General features: G+C 46.1%; 1 protein-coding gene and 1 pseudogene across 1 annotated transcript; one reads left to right on the forward strand and one right to left on the reverse strand.

The window, feature by feature from the left end:
- The first annotated feature begins 4,214 nt into the window (after positions 1-4,214).
- LOC123072439 (uncharacterized) lies at positions 4,215-5,724 on the forward strand (annotated as a pseudogene).
- Positions 5,725-5,786: 62 nt separating this feature from the next.
- LOC123072438 (protein disulfide isomerase-like 1-4) lies at positions 5,787-10,525 on the reverse strand. Its single transcript, XM_044495987.1, has 12 exons — positions 9,855-10,525; positions 9,645-9,774; positions 9,092-9,257; positions 8,860-8,978; positions 8,681-8,761; positions 8,426-8,512; positions 8,235-8,309; positions 7,778-7,846; positions 7,614-7,694; positions 7,396-7,530; positions 6,540-6,596; positions 5,787-6,152 (listed from the first exon to the last, which is right to left on the reverse strand). Exons 1-12 carry the CDS (start codon positions 10,445-10,447, stop codon positions 5,979-5,981), a joined length of 1,767 nt encoding a protein of 588 aa, XP_044351922.1. The 5' UTR covers positions 10,448-10,525; the 3' UTR covers positions 5,787-5,978.
- Positions 10,526-14,753: the final 4,228 nt, after the last annotated feature.

Raw genomic sequence — 14,753 nt, forward strand, 5'->3', positions numbered from 1 at the left:
GAAGCTAGAGCAGCAACGACACTGATCTTCCTTGGGTCCTCGTCGTTGTGCTCGATTAGGCACATCCCTGATTGGAAGAAGGGTTGGGGGGAGAGGAGGGTCGAGGCCAAGTGAACAATGATAAAAGGGGAAGCGGAGGCTCAGAGGTGGCACTGGAAATTCCCTGTCGGAGTTCTCTTACAGCCAATAGAACTATCAGCTGTTGGTGGCAAATGACAAACGCGAATGTTTAATACCAGCGTCAGCTCTGAAACATTTTTTAAAATTTATTAAAAAATTGTGAATAATTTTGAAAATGTTGAATTTTTTTTAAAAGTGGGAACCAATATTTGTACTGCACATTTTTTACAACACATTTTTCTGAAAACGTGAGCATCTTTTGAAATTCTGGATAATTTTAAAAAGTGAAAGATTTTTTGAAAATTCTGAAAATTTGCTGAAAAACACTTTCCCAAAACCACGAATAAAATTCAAGGGAAATATTTTTTTGAAATTCCCAAACATTTTTTCGAAAACCTAAACTTTTTAATGAAAACATGAACCTTTTTTGAACCTGAACAACTTTTTAAATAGAAACATGTTTGAACATTCGAAGCATTTTGTTTATACAAACTGAACTTTTTAGTGTAGGATGAACTATTTGAAATATACGATGAACATTTCCTTTAACAAATTAAACTTTTTTTAGTGTATGGTGAACCATTTAAGTTTTTCAGTGCATATTTGTATGCGCTGATCGTCGTGCACGTCTTTTATACCTTGACCTTAGATATATTATATGCATGTACTAGTACGTACCTTGGCATGCAAAGCTCATCTAAGGATCAACTAATGCATGTACATGTGTGATGACATGCTTCGTGTGTATCCTACGCATAACAAAAAACTTCCACATTTAAAAATATGAGTTGTAGTGCTTAGTCATGTAAGAGACAAAAAATCATCCCTATTTATGATTCGATGGTGGACCGCAATGATGGACTTGCAACTCGGACAAATAAAAGGATTTGACCCAGTTGCAAGTCGATGTTAGACTTGCAATTGGATAAAAAAACGTCGAGCCCAATTGCGAGTCAACAATGGACTTGTACCTAGGGTGTAAATAAAAGGACCAAAGGCCCAATTTCGTATCGATGGGGGACTTGCGACTCGGATGATAAAAGGGCCGGGCCCAGTTGCAAGTCGTTGGTTGACTCGCAACTACGACAGACAAAGAAAAGGATCAAGAGCCTAGTTTTTAGTCGATGATCGCCTCTTGCGGCGGTCTACAACTCGACGTTCATCGCTTGTCTGTCTCCTCAGTTGGATGCTTCTTGCTTCCTAAACAATCTCCAGGAGGTGGTGGTGAGAAGAGGCGACCCCACCGCCGAAAACCTGTTACTGTGGAAGGCCACAGGTAAGATGGCATACACCCCTGACAAACTCAGGAACCAGGCAAAGAAACATCTCAAATGCACCAGAGAGCATGGCTTATACAAGCCCAGATTCAGATAATAACGCCGTAAAGCAGAGAAGCGGAGCATCAGACTTGAACGTCCAGGGTAAATTCCGCCATGATCTCGAGTAGCTGCAGCCTGCAGCCAAGCAGGGCATCAAGAAATTATTGAACTTATAAAAGGACAGATTCAGATATAGATGTTTACGGACACCCTTACATTTTCGATTTCATACCCCTCATCAAATTCTATTCAGACCCCCGTATCCCTCAGCTGGCCATAGCTACATATTCTGCCGCACGCTTAACTCCGCTCCAGCTTGCTGTGCTTTGGTTTCTACTCCCTCTGTAAACTTTTATAAGACGTTTACAGAGGGAATACTTTCTTGCCTTTAATGGATTCTATTCTACTCCCTCTGTAAACTAATATAAGAGCGTTTAAATCATTACTAAAAGCGTTTAGATCACTAAAGTAGTGATCTAAATGCTTTTATATTAGTTTACAGAGGGAGTAATATTCTAATAGTTGATACAGTACCTAGCTATCTGTTCTCCACCTCCTGCTTCCCGACAGCAGCACCTCGTGCTTGTTGTCGATGGTGTATGTAATCCCCTACAGCTCGTCCTTTGGGTTGGAGCCGGAGCTCTTCTCGGGCTCGGTTGAGGAGCCTGGGTCCTCGGCGCCGCTGACGAGTCCGGGCGCTTGAGCTCGAACGGGATGGCGGCGTGCTTCTTGAGGAACTTGTACATCTCGACCACCGTCCGGTCCCCCTCAAAAGTTATCTGCAAGAGTTCAGCCAGCAAATTGAGTTAGTATAGCAGGTTTCGCAGTCCACCCATGAGCTTAGCTAGCTGTCCACTGAATCTACAGCCATGACATTGACATTGGCATCTGTTAGGATTTAGTTAAGACACTTAATTGAAGGGAAATCTCCCCTTGTCCTAACCGCCCCCTCCGCAACCACCGCGTCCCTCGATGCGTTGTTCGGGAATGGACGCGTCCCTCTGTTGCGTTGCGTCCTCTTAGATTGTTTTCGATAAAGGGTGAATTTTATTGACTCAAAATGAAGCATCAAGTGGATACAAACACAATAAGCACATACCCGGCCTCTGCACAGCTAGGATGCACACAGCCACTATGAACACACACTCACACAAACAAAACGCCGGCAAATAGCAAAGTCATATATGACCAAAGCTATGCCTAAACGAGAAAAAAGAAATAAAAAACCAAAACGAACAAATCCGCGGTTGACAAACTACAACTATGACCGTATCCGCACCAACTATCTCTTGACACCACAAAGACAATAGACAATGATGTTCTTCAACAGCAACGCCTTCAAGAAGGGAGCGTCCTCTCAGATTGTATATAAGCCTAATGATTAATGAAAGAGATCAACAGTTTTGCTTTACTATTCATTCGTCTCTCGTTCAATCTCAAACAGCATCAACCATTTCAACTCTACGAGGAATTCGTTTGGTGTTTCCCCACAAAGGAGCCACTACACACTCTTTCTGGACATGTTAGGACGAGCAGGCCGTCTTACAGAGGCGGCATGCACCATTGAGGGCCATGCCCTTCCGGCCTGATGACATGTCCATGTACAAGAATCTGCGAGCATTTTGCGAGCTCCATAATGATCTGGTTGTCGCAGAAAATATTGCAAGGAAGGCACTGGAGTTGGTACCCATCGGACACAGTATTTCAGAATATCCTTACGCCCGACAACGATTTTGCATGCTTTTCCTTACGCCCGACAACGATTTTGCCGGAGAGGACCAGGCATGTCCTCATTTTTTAATACGATATTGTCGATACCACAACTAACTTCAGATACTGCCTAGCTCCGTATCATCATCTCCACCACCGTCTCCGATGCTTCTTCTTCTTCCTGAATGAAAGATGTGTGGGAGCGACGCGCCATTGCCCGTGTCCATGGCAACCAACAACCTCTATTGTTTCAGTGTTATTATGGCGTCTTTTGTTATGCATCTGTGTGTTGCTTTTGCAACCCACGGTGCCGTCGTCGACGATGACCGGGCGTTTGTTCCGTTTGAGTGAACCGAGAAACTAGGCTCATTTCCAGTTAACCGATGAGCAGCTATTACCATTGAGTCTACAAGAATCATGTTCTTTGTTGTGCAATCTGTGTTTTGCTTTCGCAACCACCAGGTTCATTGCCAGTGAACTGATCAACAGCTACGGCGTGCGATTTGCTCGAGGTGGCCTCGGCGATGCGATGACCGCGTGGATGAGATGAGATGAAATGAAATGGACGAGAACCAACTACATTTCCATTTGATCTGATCAGCAGAAGAAGAAGAAGAAGAAGATGTTGTCACCTCTTTAATCAGTCTGAAAACACTAACAGGGTAATTTCTCACCGGGCGATGGAGCGGCGGCAGAAGGAGCGGAGGAACCCTAGCTAGGTAATTGCCAGTGGGTGATGGTGAGGAGGAGTGGTTGCAGTTAGGCTAGATAGACAGGTAGTAGAAGTCCATCGCTCACTATCCCAATCAATCTCATCACTCACTGACTTAAGTGTGTATGTAGCTTGTGCTTCATCTTTTTCTCCCTTTCCCACGGCTCCATCCATTATTATTCGTCACTGTCCGGTTTTTATTGCTGCAGCAGTACATAATAAACGTTACAAATAATTGCTAACTTGTTGTTGCAAATATGATGCATCCTGCTGTGGCCTCTTGTTAATCATCCCATCCCTTCTCTTCCCCCTCAGCAGGATCTGTGTCTTCTTTTGCCATGGCTCCTCAGCAGGTGAGTCAGCTTCTCTCCAGCTTCATGCATGTTCATTGAAGAATACACATATCTTGCACGCCTTGAAGATTATGGATGATTTTTGTGCAGGAGAGCAACAAGAGCGGCGCCGCGATCACGCCGAAGGTGGAGGAGGAAGAAGGGGAAGAGGAGGACGACGAGGAGCATCATCATCATGGCGAGTGGCCGCTGCTCTCGGCGTGTGAGCAGGAGCAGGATGCCAGCAAGCCATTGCCATTGCCGGCGAAGAGGAGGAGGGGCAGCCTGAGCAGATCATCAAGATCAGGCGAGCAGGGGCAGGGGCAGGAGGAGGCGGCTGGGCCCCGCGGCGGCGCACGGTCGCTGTCCTTCTCCAGGCTCTTCAGCAGCTTCAGGATGATGGCCACCTCCTCCACCTCCACCTTGGACATTGACGAGCTAGCGGCCGCTGAAGACGGCTGTGCAGCTCTCAACCCTCAGCAGCAGCAGCAGCAGCAGCAGCGGAAGCCGGTGTGCCGGACAAAGTCGATGCCGATGACGAGCATCTCCAGGAGGCTGCCCGCCCATGGCAGCAAGAAGCGGGTGGCGGACTCGAGCTCCCTGCGCCGGTTCTGGGTGTCGTCGGCGACGCCCGCGCCATTGCCGGAGTCGGCGCCGCCCTCTTCGCCATCGCCGTCAGAAGAAGGAGAGGAAGAGGAGGTGGGGGAGGAGGAGGCGGTGTGCCCGATCTGCATGGTGGCGCTGCTGGAGGAGGAAGAAGGAGCAGGCGACGGCGTGCTGAAGCTGGAGTGCCGGTGCAAGGGCGAGCTGGAGCTGGCGCACCGCCGCTGCGCGCTCAAGTGGTTCGGCATCAAGGGCAACCCCAACTGCGACGTCTGCGGCCACGACGTCCTCAACCTCCCCGTCACCCTCCGCCGCGTCGCCGTCCCTCCCCCTCCACCTCCTCCTCTCGCCGCCGGCAATGGCAATGGCAGCCATGAAGGAGGAGAAAGAGAAGCAAGAGAAAGGGGATTCAGAAAGGTGTGGCGGCACGGGATGGTGATCCTGGTGACGGTGAGCATGTTGGCCTACTTCTGCTTCCTGGAGCAGCTGCTGGTGGGCGAGCACGGCAATCGCGGCGGTGGCGCTGGCCGTCTCCGCGCCCTTCGCCGTCGTGCTCGGCACCTTCTCGGCGCTCACCACCGCCGGGATGGCCTCCTCCCGGCGGTACGTGTGGGCATACTCGGCGCTGCAGTTCCTGCTGGTCGTCCTCTTCACCCACCTCTTCTACCGCTACGTCAGGATCCAGGCCGTCATCGCCATCATCCTCTCCGCCTTCGCTGGCTTCGGCGTCCCCATCTGCGCCAACGCCGTGCTGCTCCAGGCCGCCCGCTGGAGGGCCGCCACCGCCGGCCGCCCCCCGCCGCCGTCGGACCTCGGTACCCCTCAGCCATAGACAACATACATACATATGTATACTCTGCTCTGCTTTCTATTTTCTTACTTACTGTATATATACTCTATATATAGCTTACCTGTGGACTGTGGTCTTCCACCCCAGATTTTGTGTATGAATGTGTATAGTTTGAAAATACGAAGACAAGAAGATGTATGTAGTACTAAGAAAAAGGATATCTTGCTTTTATTCATTGGATTCTACAGTAGTTAATACGTATTTGTGTTCTCAGCATACACTTGCAGCAGCCAAGGTTGATTGATACCTAGCTTAGCCATTCCTTCTCAATCTCCCGATTTCGACATCATCGGCGCCTCCTCGTACTTGTTGTCAATGGTGTATCTAATCCCCTACAACTCGTCCTTCGGGTTCGAGCCGGAGCTCTTCTCGCCCTCAGTCGTTGAGCCTGAGCCGTCGGTCCGTGCTGCTGACGAGTCCGGGCGCTTCAGCTTGAACGGGATGGCGGCGTGCTTCTTGAGGAACTTGTACATCTCCACCACCGTCCGGTCACCCTCGAAAGTTATCTGCAAGAGTTTATTTAGCCAAATGAAACCAAAGAAATTGAATTAGTGGATGCCAATTCCAGCACCTGTGAGCCTAGCTACTTCTCCTTATATATCTACAATGGCATACATGCAAATTTGCAGGCATATAAACATGGAATCATTCCAGCAAGGAGCCGAGGACAAATCAGCGGCTCTGAATCGTGCGTTAAACTTAAACACGCATGCATGCTTAGGTGAGTTTATTAAGGAGTCTAGAGACAGTTCTAACTAAGCGTAGATGATATCACTGCCAAAAGCGTGTCAAGGAGATAGCTGAGGATCATGTTATTGCTGCAAACTGAAAGACAACACATACTAGCAGATGTGTCGCTAAATAAAAAGTGAAACGTCAATTAAGTAACTTACAGGCTCAAAGCTTTTCTTCCCAGCTGGGTAGAAGAGTATCGTGGGGAATCCATCAGGCTGCAATGTAACAGGAAGCAAGTGTCAGTTCCATCGGTATTCTGGAGAAGTCTACATGGTAGTGAACAGAAGAGATCGAGTATCTGTATTTTCCATGTATGAATTTAAGAAAAGTTAATCATAAGGAAAACAGGGCTGAACGGAAGGCAATTTTAAAGTTTCTGTATCAGGGAATCAGATCCTTTGCGTAACAGTCGTAATCGTAATACTGTTGCACTATTTCAAGATGTTATGGCACTATCCTTCAACAACCTGGCGACAGTGTTCGTCTCTGAGGTTCAACTCGACTTGTGTTCCACAAGACTCGAGCTCCATCTCTATCATCCTAACCAAATCTGGCTTGCTTGCCAGATATGACCTATTTCCCGAATTAACTTATCTCCAACTCCTAACAGCATGTGATTCAAATCTGACAATATCATATTAATACTTTGCTACGCACGGGCTGGGTTACCTCTTTAACCCGTTAGACAAACTGTACCACGATACTGTAGCGTATGGATAAATAGGCGACAAATAAATATATTCAGCACATATATACTCACGATAAGTAGATGGCAGCAGACAGATAATGGACCTATACTTTCTGTGCACCATAAACAAGTGCAACTGCACATTCAAGTGAAGAAAGTGTTGAAATAACTTCCACTTGTTTTACAACTAGCATTGTTTCATATGAAATGCATGCACATGCTCTGTGAATATCGATGGCACCGCACTCAAACTAGTTTAGCAAGTAATATCCAGTTAGAAGGAAAGAGTAGGGAAACTACCAAAGCCAACAGACAGCGTCACAGACCTTGGCACGAGGATGCTCATTGTTTGTGCCGTCCATTTTGGCTATTACAAGGGAGTCGATGCCACGGAGATACTTGCCCAACTTGTTGTAGATAGGCTCCAGTGACTGACAATGCCCACACCATGGTGCATATACCTTCGTCCAAAATGATGAGGCGTTAAGGACAACACAAAATTTTTATCTTCTCTCAAATACCTACCACGCAAGAATGAACTTACCTCCAAAAGAACATCCTTTGACTCATCCAGAACTATTTGATCTAGACTCTTGCCAACAACAACTTTGACGTCCTCATCATTCTGCATGGGAACAGAAAGAATGTCTCATTGCCATGTAAATAATGACAGAGAAAAGAGATATCAGATAATTCTTCTCGGCTCACCAATTCAGGTACTGGGTCAGACTTGTAGGATGGTGTGAGCTTGTCCTCCAGGAAATCTCGAGCAAATTCCTGGGTATTAACAAGAAGTAGAAAGATTTTTTATAAGGAACATTGTACTTTCTTGAACAATGATACTTGATACCGTCCTACCCAACAACATTAGCAGAGCCTCAACATCAGCAACGATGAAACGACAATGACTATAGTGGTGGTTACGTAAAGCATCTCCTACAGACAAGTGCTAGTTTGGCGAAAGAGGAGAAAATGTACATGGGCATGCCAGTTTCTGAACCAACATACACAATATAAGCCGAAATATACAGTGGTATAAAACAAAAACACGACCGTCAGCTTATACATTGCTAAGATAGTATATTATCTTGCAACTGTTGACCACATTCTTATGATTTTACTTCCAATCTGGTACTGAATTTGCAAGAATGTTTTAAGCAATTACCTTAATGGTGTCCAGTGATATTTCACCGCTGAAGAAGAACTTCTTAGCGTCTTCATTCCCAGTGTAAGCAAGAACCTGCAAAGTAATCAAATCAGGATGTACAAAACAGAACACATTAAAATGAAAGTCAAGTTGCTGCATGCTGTTTCTGTGCAATAAATCAATACATAGACAAACATGACAAAAAGTACCGTGGTCTCTTGTCCAGTAATTCCAAAGTAATTGGCAACAGGTTCGCCAACTTCCTCATTGTCACGCTCCACAAAGACAAATAAAAGCTGCATTTGAGACACAGGCCACGTCGGTGCTTAGTGAGACTCCACATCGACAAACGCACAAGTTATTAGAAAGGAAATAAGTGATGGCCTGGATTTGAGTATAAAACATGGAACACGACAGAGGAAAGAAGTTCATGAAACACCGGTCCGGTCAACAGAAAAAAATACCTTCCCCTTGAATGATTTTGCTGTTTCCTTAATGATGGGCAGAAATTTTGAGGACTCCTTCGCAACAGCAAATAGCAAAATCTGATTTCGAAATTAGAAGGCAGCAGATCAGCAAAGGAGTGATACATGGGCGGAGAACATGATGAGAATAAAACACCAAGGCAGACGGCACGACATACTTGCTTCTTGATCGGATTATCGAAAATCGCAGGGGCGGTCTCCTGTGTGAGGGTGGTGATCAATGGGATTTTGTTTGCCGACACAAACTCGGCGATCGCAGAAGCTCTGAACTCGCCATCTGCAAGATACACGGTACATTATTATCCAATTGAACTGTCGAACCAAAACGTGTAAAAAAATGGAAAGGAAGGGCTGGTGCTGAAAGCCAAAGCAACTTGGAGGTGAAGATACCAAAAACGGTCAGCTTCTCCTCCTCTTTCTTGAGCAGGACTACTGACGGGCGCTGTGCCTCCGGGTCAACGTGGAAAAGCTTGGCTACATCGGGGCTTGTAGTCTGGTAGAAGCTGACGGTATCTTCCAGCCTTGAGGCAGCAGCAAGCTCATCGCTGTGAGCACCCTATAGCATTTGATGACAGAGTAATTAATGATTTATGACCATGTTATATGTAGTGTCCAATAAGGTAAACATAGGAGCACATCTCAGATTTGTTCTCAGCACATGTAGGTTGACATCTCATCTAGTAGAAGAATCATGGCATTGGGAAAACTAGGTGCATTGTATTTTGGGGTCAATTTGGGGTAACATGGCCACAACTCAAGCATTGTGTTCTTGGGTCAATCTGGGTAACATGGCCACAACTCAAGCATTGTATTCTTGGGTCAATCTGGGTAACATGGGATGCAATTGAACCAATTTTGTGTCAATGCGGCTAACATGGGTTCCAATCGAATAAATTTTGGGTTTGGTTGACTTTGCTGCCACTGGAGAAGGCGCATTGCGTACCAAGAGGTGGTCAAGGAATGCGAGCACGGCCACGTCGTCGCCGGTGACGATCTTCTCGGCCTCGTCGACGGCGGTGAGGTTCCGCACCGCAGGGCCCAGCTTCTTGCCGATCCAAGCCACGATGGCGTCCCTGCAGCAAAGCAAATCGCAACGAATGATACAGCAGCTAGAGCAGGGAATTGGGGATCTGGGAGGCGGTAGACTGCTCACTTGGTCCTCTCGCCGGAGTAGTCCCTGGGCACGCCGTCGATGAAGAAGAGGAGGGTGGGGTAGCCCTGCACGTCATGCGCCTGCGCCAGGTCGTGGTCCTCGGTGGCGTCCACCTTGGCGAGCGCGACGTCGACGCCCTGCTCTGCGAGGTGCGTCGCGGCGGCGGCGTAGTGGGGCGCGAGCGCGCGGCAGTGGCCGCACCAGGGCGCGTAGAACTCGACCATGACGTGGCGGCGCGCGGCGAGGACGGCGGTGAAGTTGGCGGCGGTGAGGAGGAGCACGTGGGCCTCGTCGACCTCGGGGTGGGAGGACTCCTCCGGCCCGTCGTCGTCGCCGAAGAGGTCTTCCTCGTCGTAGTCGGCGTCGAGGTCGTCGCCGGGGGAGGCGGGTGCCCCGTCGTCGAGCCAGTCCTCGGGGTCGTCGCTGGGGGCGTCGTCGAGGCCGGCGTTCTTGATGAGGTAGTCGAGGTCGATGTCCGGGTTGGAGGTGGGGATTGAGGATACGGCGAGGGGGAGGAGGAGGAAGGGGGTGGCGAGGAGGAGCAGCAGGAGGAGGAATCGGGGGCTGGGCGTCGGCATCGGCATCGCCGCCATGGCCGGCCGGCGAGGAGCGAGAGGGAGCGTTGGGGGAAGTGGGAGTGGAAATGGATCCGCCGGCGAGACTTGCCAAGACTCAATTTTTGAGGAGAGTCCAACACATTTTTTATTTTTTTTAGAAAATGGAGAGTCCAACACATGAGGACCGCGTGAGTGAGCCCCAAACAACTCCTTCTGCTGGGCTAAGCAGGCCCAACCAATGCCCACAATGGATGAAGAATCCTGGTCTCAAAGAAGAGGGAAATGGGGATATGGCGAAATAGGTAGACGCTACGGACTTGATTGTATTGAGCCTTGGGGATATGGCCTGGGTGTTTGCTCCCTCTTCCGTCGTTCTCGTTGTTCTGCTTGGGTGCGCGCGAGAGCGATATCGATGCCGAGCCACCGACCTCCATGGTCGAATTTTTCCATTGCCTCTCTTGAGATCAAATTTCATGTAGACTTTTTCCATGGCATAGATGGTCAGACTGGGAGCACACAGTACGGGGATTTACCTAGGTTTAGGCCCTCGTGATGGAGGTAATACCCTAGCCCTCTATGTCTGGTTGTATTGATGGCGCTTGTTTCGTATGAGAGTTCTTATGAATAGATTGGATGCCGATTTAGGAGCCTGTACCTCTCCTTATATAGGTGGATGATTGCAATTTTTTGTTGAAAGCTTACCAAGCTGACCACTTGGTTATATATAGGTGGATGAGGGGTACCATTACTTTTTTGCAGGGAATATCGAGCTTTATTTAAATAAAAGCATTCGCTGAGCAGTCAACCAATAGGTTGCATACTAGGAAACCAAGAGTCTCATCAAGCCAACTTTCCGTTACAACCATTGTGCAAGCACACTTAGCACAAATGTGAGCCGGATAATTAGTTGGCCTGTTTACCTGTTCAATGAAAAAAAACGACTGGCAAGCTCATCTATTTCTTGAAAGATAGGTGCCACAATCGAACGAGAATTATGGCGAGTTGTCCAGAGATTAACTATCTTCAGGTTGTCGGTCCCCTTCTCCACTTCTTCATAGCCTTGAAGTTTAGCTACACGGACTCCCTCACAAACGGCTAGTGCCTCAACGATCATTGGATCAGAGACACTAGGAGGAAGTGGCTTAGACCACGCTCCTAACATAACATCAGGCGACCCCCCCCCCCCCCCTCGGCGCCTCCCATTCCATCATCAGGGTGGATCGATGCATCTGAGTTGATTTTCACCCTATTATTCTCTGAGGTTCTCCAGCCATGCCCCGCCATATGTTTTACATACTGCCAGGGGACATCTAGAAGCGCAAGTCTGTTTACATCGTAGAGTCCTATTAGATCTACTAATACATTTTTTTAAGGAGAAGATCTACAAATACATGTATAGTGCGCCAAGTAATGAGGCATATTTTTTGGAGGAGGCCTGCTAGTAGGTTGTTGGGCATTGGTCGCAGATGGGCCTTGTATTCGTCCTAGGACCAGTTCTTTTGGGCTCCCCAGCTTCTCCCGGGCAATTCCGGGAGAAGCCAGGGAGGGGATCAATTTTGAGAGCTCCTAGCCGCCGCGATGTGCGGTAGGTTATCGCCCGCGGTATCAAACCCAGAATCTCTTCCGAAGAGGCATATGATACAACCAGTTGAGCTAGCGAGCTTTGCTGATCGTAAGACAACACAAACCCTTAAGAACCCGAGCGCATATTTGAAATATTTCCGTAGTTCCAAACACAATGTTTTTTTCTTAGGCAACGCAAATCATTAAAAAGTGTAAAATTTTCTGAAAATCGTGAACAATTATGTTGAAATGGGATTTTTTTTTTGTAATTCAACAACAAAATTTGGAAAAGCGGACATTTTTTAAGCTCCCAAACAAAATATGAAACATGAACATTTTTTTGAAAACTGTGAACAATTTTTGAAACTCCTAAAAAATGGAGACATGAAAATTCTTAAAAACTATTGAAAATGGGAACTTTTTTTAAAGTTTTGAATAAACTTTAATAACCTTACGAAACATTTATTTTAAAACAAAAATAAAATTGGAAAACATGAACATTTTTTGAAATTTATGAACAATTTTTGAAACACGAACAATTTTTCATACTTTTTGTAAGATGGAAATATGAACTTTTTAAAAATGTTGTCATTTTTTTAAAAAAACATTTGTGAACATTTCAAAGAAAAAAATCAGAACAAAATTTTGAACAACATACATTTTTCAATATTCGGAAACATTATCTCAAAAATTGTGAACAGTTTTTGAAATTTACGAAGATTTTTGGAAAATCTGAAATGTTTGAACTTTAGGAACATTTTGAAAACATAATATATTTTTTGAAATGTGAGAAGGTTTTTTCCAATTTGTGAACATGTTGTTTGAAAACACAAGTTTTTTAAAACCCCGAACATTTTGTCAAATTTTTGAACAATTTGAATTCTAAACATTGTTAAAGTTTGCGCATTTTAAAAAAGAAACAGAAAAAGAAAAAAAAAGAAACATAAAAGAGAAAAACGAAAACAAAAATTAAAAGAAGCTGAAAAAAAAACCTAACTGAAAACCAGCCACAAAAACCAACAGGAAAAAACAAAAACCAAGTCAGGGAACCTTCTAGAAGGTTCCCACAACCGGAGAAAACCGTAGCTTGGCTAACGCTAACGGGCTGGCCCAGATCGCGTTGCTCTCTCCTGTTCGAACCCTCGACATCTTGACGCAACGTGCGTCACATAGAATTTTCCCTGATCCCCGCGGTAGGGTCACATGGTTTTGTGCAAGTGACTTGTTGGTGGGGGTGCCCGCCTATTAATTGAACATGACATGGAAAATATACCCAAATGATAGGCTATTTAAATAGGATTGATCATATCACATATATTCATTATTCAATGTGAAAAATTAATTTAGAGTATCTCCCAAATTTATATCAACATTAGATATAGACAAATATAATCATATTAAATGAGTACAGTTATAAATAAGAGAACAAGTTTGTAGAAATGAGGGCAGTCCACGGTCCAATGCTACACCGTATATTATATGTTAGCCATGCCACCTAAGCTAAAGTTTGATGTGGCAGCCCATTTAATGAGGAAAGAGATAACAAATGTACCTTCATCCAGATATATATAGATATTAGCACAAAATCCAGAGCAGCTCATAAGTTTTCTCTCACAGAAGACATTAAATAAGAATTGTTTTTAGATACACGACTAAGATATGGTCACGGGAACCGCTATATCTAAACACATGTATCTATTAGATAGAGCTTAAGACATGGTGCACTGGGGCTACCCTGACAATGATACAATCAGAGATCTTTTTGATCTTGTTTGAGTGAACTAAGAATAAATGTTCTCTAAAACTAGTCTATAAATATAGCACTTCATCTATGCTTCTTGAAGCCTAAATAGTAGAAACGAGGCAAAGAAGAAGTTTGTGTTTTATCTTATGGAGGAGAAGACTATTCTGCTTTGCCTTATGGTGCTTGAGCTGCTAGGAAATTCCACTTGCGCTGGTACAAAATCAATCTTCCTATCATTTTTTCCTTCCTTTTTTTTGGAAAACCTTCCAATCTATTCGTCTTCAATCATGGTAGTACAAGGGACACTAGAAATAATAAAAATTACATCCAGATTCGTAGACCACCTAGCGACCATTACAAGCACCGAAGCGAGCCGAAGGCACGCCGCTGTCATCGCCCTTCCCTCGCTGGAGCCGGGCAAACCTTATTGTAGTAGACAGCTGGGAAGTCGTCGTGCTAAGGCCCCATAGAACCAACGCACCAGAACAACAACCGCTGCGAACGAAGAGTGTAGATCAGAAGGATCCAACCCGAAGACACAAGAACGAAGACAAACGGCGAACCGATTCGAGCAAATCCACCAAAAATAGATCCGCCGGAGACACACCTCCACACACCCACTGATGATGCTAGACGCATCACCGGAACGGGGGTTAGGTGGGGAGACCTTTATTCCATCTTCAGGAAGCCGCCTCCGTCTCGCCTTCCTGAGCAGGACACGAACCCTAACAAAGCACAAAAAGGACCTAAAAACGAAGCCCTCCTACCGGCAAGGATCGAGATCCACTCCGCCTCTATGGCCCTAAGGCAACCGGAGACGGGACAAACCGACTTCGGGGCCGGCGGGAGGCAGAGAATTAACCTAGCTTTTTGAGAGGCCGCGGCTAGCTAGGTCGCGTTTTCCTTGCAACCGGAGTAGGAAAAGTCGTCATGATATTGTCAACTCAACTGCAAGAATTTCTTTGGACCCTTCTGGTTTGGAGTTCTTTTACTGACGAATGTATGTTGTCTACAGAGCATTGCGTGGCGAGGAGT

The sequence above is a fragment of the Triticum aestivum genome, chromosome 3B (genome assembly GCF_018294505.1).
Source record: "Triticum aestivum cultivar Chinese Spring chromosome 3B, IWGSC CS RefSeq v2.1, whole genome shotgun sequence".
NCBI classification, from domain to species: Eukaryota; Viridiplantae; Streptophyta; class Magnoliopsida; order Poales; family Poaceae; genus Triticum; species Triticum aestivum.

Bases quoted from the DNA above. Each gene is read 5' to 3' on its own strand.
- LOC123072438 (XM_044495987.1), bottom strand. From the start codon at position 10,447: ATGGCGGCGATGCCGATGCCGACGCCCAGCCCCCGATTCCTCCTCCTG. The intron at 8,762-8,859 runs GTATGTCGTGCC...TTTCGAAATCAG, and splicing joins ATAATCCGATCAAGAAGCAA to ATTTTGCTATTTGCTGTTGC. The intron at 7,695-7,777 runs GTGAGCCGAGAA...GTTCCCATGCAG, and splicing joins CTGACCCAGTACCTGAATTG to AATGATGAGGACGTCAAAGT.